The following is a 4,227-nucleotide window of genomic DNA, read 5'->3' as shown; positions in this document are numbered from 1 at the left end:
CCCCGACGCCGCTGCGCCCCGCCCCTCCCAGACGCCGCCGCGCTTCCGCCCCGACGTCGCCGAACAGGAAGAGGCGGGGCGCGGGAGCTGGCGGGAGAATTCTGAGCGCCTGGAAGGGGTCCAGTAGCCCGCCTGCCTCTCCCGCCCGGCGCGCCTCGGTCCTTGTCGCCAGTCGCCGTCCCCGCCGTCCTGCCCGCCGCGCCATGCCCGCCGCCGGCTCCGAGCTGCAGCGCCCACCCTCGCCGCCCGCCGCGCAGGAGCAGGGCGCCGAGCCGCGGCCGCCCCACGGGGAGCTGCAGTACCTGGAGCAGGTCGAGCACATCCTGCGCTGCGGCGTCCGGAAGGACGACCGCACAGGCACCGGGACCCTGTCGGTGTTCGGCATGCAGGCCCGCTACAACCTGAGAGGTGACCGCGGCGGGACGGGCGGGCGGGGGAGAGGCGCGCCTCGGGGGCCGCCTGCCCAGGGCCGCGGTCCGCTTTAGTCCTGACCTCAGTCCTCCGAGGGAGGGAACCATCCTTCTCCCCACTCGACGGATGCCGAAACTGAGCCTCGGGTCAGAGTCATGGTTATTAGTGTAGGATCACACGGAGAGGAGCAACGGCGGAGGGGTGAGCCAGTTCCTACCGACTCCACGGCCTGTACCGCGATCGCCCCGGTTATGCTGTTCGCCCTAAAGCGGGCGTGGATCCAGTGGTGTTGGTGCCATACTAGGGACTGGCGGAGAGCTGCCCGGGCTTGACCGAGCACCGGGTCTGCAAGTCCGGGTCTTGCCCCTCCCCCTCCTGTTGACCTTCCGCTTTGCGAAGTTTTCAAAAAATGGAGCGAAAATGGCGAGGGCGGGGCAGCGGCGGCGGGAGGAGGAAGAGAACTGACCGGCTGCGGGCGGGAACTGGTGGTTCCTGATGGGGTCCCTCCCATCCGGTCCCCACGAAGCAGCTTTCCCCTAAAGCCTTGGGAAAAGGAACTCAGGAGTCCGAACAGAAGTTCTGTTTGCCATTTCCTCGTTAATTTTATTTTACGTATTGATGTGTTTATTTATTTGAGTCGGGGTCTGTGTCACCCAGGCTGGAGTGGATTGGCACCATCGCTGCTCACCGCAGCCTCGACCTCCTGGGCTCAAGTTTCCTCCCACCTCAGCCTTCCTCCCGCCTCGGCCTCCTAAAGTGCTTGATTACAGCCACCACACTCAGCCCTCTTTTCCTTTAAAATAGGATGGCCCGGGGAAGAAGTATCTTGTTCGAGTTCTTAGCTTTCGGAAGACAAAAGGGCGGGGTAGGGTGGGCACTGAACAGTAGGCAGCAAATTGACCTTCCCTAAAGTCACACCATCCTGTCTTCCTGGATTGAGCACCTGCTGTGTGGGGAAGGGGACTCCATAGTATATAAAAGCCCGCGACTGACATTGACTTCTACCATAAGCCAGAGCATCCTTGGCACAGGGGAGGAGAGTGGGGAACTTACTGTTGGTGAAGCAGATTCACTGTAGTCAGGGGAAGAACCCTTCACCCCACACCCATTCTAGAAACTGAAAAACACACCAGCTGGTGTGGCTGATCTGCCTTGGACAGTTAGGGAAGTTTTGCCTGAGCAGAGGGATCCTCTTACCTGCAGCTCCAAGTGTAGTGGCCTCTGATGAGCCACAGACCTAGTTTTTAACACACCTCTGCTGAGACATTGGGCGACTTAACTTTACTTCTCTGGTCTTCAGTTTCTGCATATTTTTGTTTGTTTTGAGTCAGAGTCTCACTCTGTTGTTCAGACTGGAGTGCAGTGGCACACTCACGGCCACTGCAGCCTCCACCTGCTGGGCTCAGGCAATCCTTCTGGCTCAGCCCTCTGAGTAGCTGGAACTACATGGCATGCACCACCATGCCTGGCTAATTTTTTTGATTTATTGTAGAGATGAGGTCTCACCAACTTGCTCAGATTGGTCTCAAACCCCTGGGCTCAGGCAATCTTCTCGCCTCCCAAAGTGCTGGGATTACAGGTATGAGCCACCATGCTCGCCAGCTGCCCATTTGTTAAAAATGGAAGACAAAGGCGTAGTGCGGTGTCTTTTTTGTAGACCTTGTCTCTACAAAAAATCCGAAACTTACCCAGGTGTGGTTGTATGTGCCTGTAATCCCACCTACTTGGGAGCCTGAAGTTGAAGGATAGCGTGAGCCCAGGAAGTTGAGGCTACAGTAAGTTGAGATGGCACCACTGTACTCCAGCCTGGGTGACATTATGCGACCACGTGCCAAAAATAAAAAAGGAGGACATAATCAGGTAATGGTGGTAAACACGGGTGCTTGACAGATCTTGATAGGGGTGGGGGGTTAGGCATGTGTCATCACCAAGGGTACCTGATTCTAAACTAGGGGACGTGAGGACCAGTTGGAGGCCCAAACGTCACGTACATATGAACTACTCATATACCTAATCCTGACTTGTACTTCACATCTTAATAAGGAGAAAAAGAAAAATCTTTCCATATTACATGAATTTCAACTATACAGTTGGAAAATGTGGACTGAATAGGTACTGCATTTAAAAATAAGCTTTCATTTTTCTATTGCTTGATGCCTTCTCTTGTATGTAAGCTGTGTAGACTTCTGTAGTATCTCTGGTGTCTGAAAATGGAAATCATAATGATGGTCCCTCAAGGAGAGTTGTTTGGAGGATTAAGTAGGATCGTGCATGGAAAATGTTCAAATAGTTGCTGGTTTTGTTATACTAAAAAAAAAATAGAGGTTAATTTGCTTTACAAACACTTAAAAACTACTCAAGTTTTGGCCAGTGGAGTATCTACCATCTTCTGGTCTTGAGAAAGTTTCTGCTGGCAGGAGCCTTCAGGCTTGGTTCTGGGGCACATTTTGGGTGTTGTCTTCACACCTTTGTGACAGGATTCACACTAACTGGGTAGTGCATAATAGCTCTTTCCCTTTCCACATGGGCATCCTTGCCCTCCCCACCATCTCACTGTATGGAATTCCTACATCCCAGTAGTTGGCCAGGGCTCAGAAGGGCTGTTTCAACCCGAATTGGATCACTGACTTGATGTGCAGCCTGGGAGCTCTACCCTGATTCCTGGTCCCACTTGGTAGGAATCACAGTTTTCTGGATGCCCCTGTAGTTACTCCAGAGCCTTAACCCCCAGGGTTGTTTTCTTCCCTAGAGAAAGTTAGATGTTGTTCTCATACATCTTCAAACTGTATGACAAACTGTTTTTCAGGTGAATTTCCTCTGCTGACAACCAAGCGTGTATTCTGGAAGGGTGTTTTGGAGGAGTTACTGTGGTTTATCAAGGTAAAGAAGTTACTACTGTTGGAAGTTGACACTCTGTCCTCAACACAGCAGCCAGCAGCATCCTTCTAAAAGTCAGGTCATATCAGTCCTCAGCCTAAAGCCCCTAGTGACTTCCATCTCACTCCATGAGAGCCAAGGTCCTTATGGGGCTTCTTTTTTGGCTCTAGCCTCAGCTGCTGCTCTCTGCTCTCCCCCTCCTGGCCTCCTTGTGAGTCTTTGAGCACACTAGGACATTCCCACTCACTGGAATCTTCTTCCCCTACACTTGATTCCTTTGTGACTCTGCTCAGGGGAGCTTTCCTTGACCTCCTGATCTAAGACTGCAGTACTTCCCCCACCTCCTTGGTTTTTCTCCATAAAGAGAAACATCATCAGATGTATGTCAGTCTTTGCCCTCCCCCATTAGAAGGAGGACAACAAACAGGTGAAATGTGCTGTAAGGTCCGTGTGGACAGAGGTATTGTTTCTCTTTTTCTCTGTTGTACCCCCAGGGCCTAGAATACAACCCACCACATAGTAGGCCTCAAAGCGTATTGATCACTGTAGATACCAACTGAGTTCTGATGTATAAACTAGAAGGGTCTCTTCAGTGACCAGGTATACCTCTTCAGAGTGCTAAGGAAGAACCTCTGCAGGGGCCGGGATGCCCTGCTGACAGACAGCAGCCAAGCCCAAGCACCTCTGAGCTCCGTATCCTGTCCAGAATGAGAGGAGTTCTGTTCAGTGCTGATCAGAGGTTACCCGAGGAGATGGGCTCAGTTCTGGGCCATACCAGAAGATGTGATCCCCTCTTTGGAGCACTTGGTGTGGCTTGTAGGGTCCCATTTTTAGAAAGGATTTGGGTTTGGATTCAGTCCAGTCTGCCTTTGTGTTCTTTTTTTTTTTTTTTGAGTTGGAGTCTCACTCTGTTGCCCAGACTAGAGTGCAGTGGCCGCT

General features: G+C 52.4%; 1 protein-coding gene across 2 annotated transcripts in view; it reads left to right on the top strand.

The window, feature by feature from the left end:
- The first annotated feature begins 112 nt into the window (after nucleotides 1–112).
- TYMS (thymidylate synthetase) overlaps nucleotides 113–4,227 on the top strand; it is a 13,083-nt gene continuing 8,968 nt past the window's right edge. Inside the window, exons 1-2 of one of the 2 annotated variants that reach the window (XM_008072215.1) lie at nucleotides 113–408; nucleotides 3,218–3,291. In XM_008072215.1, coding sequence (XP_008070406.1) covers nucleotides 204–408; nucleotides 3,218–3,291 — 279 coding nt within the window. In that variant the 5' untranslated portion in view covers nucleotides 113–203. The remainder of the gene's footprint in view (nucleotides 409–3,217; nucleotides 3,292–4,227) is intronic. The other variant, XM_021706011.1, reaches the window with a different exon arrangement.

The sequence above is a fragment of the Carlito syrichta genome, unplaced genomic scaffold (genome assembly GCF_000164805.1).
Source record: "Carlito syrichta isolate Samal-C Ts95f unplaced genomic scaffold, Tarsius_syrichta-2.0.1 Scaffold314876, whole genome shotgun sequence".
In the NCBI taxonomy this organism is placed as follows: domain Eukaryota; kingdom Metazoa; phylum Chordata; class Mammalia; order Primates; family Tarsiidae; genus Carlito; species Carlito syrichta.
Note: the sequence above shows the minus strand (reverse complement) of the source record. Positions and strands in the feature narration are given on the sequence as shown.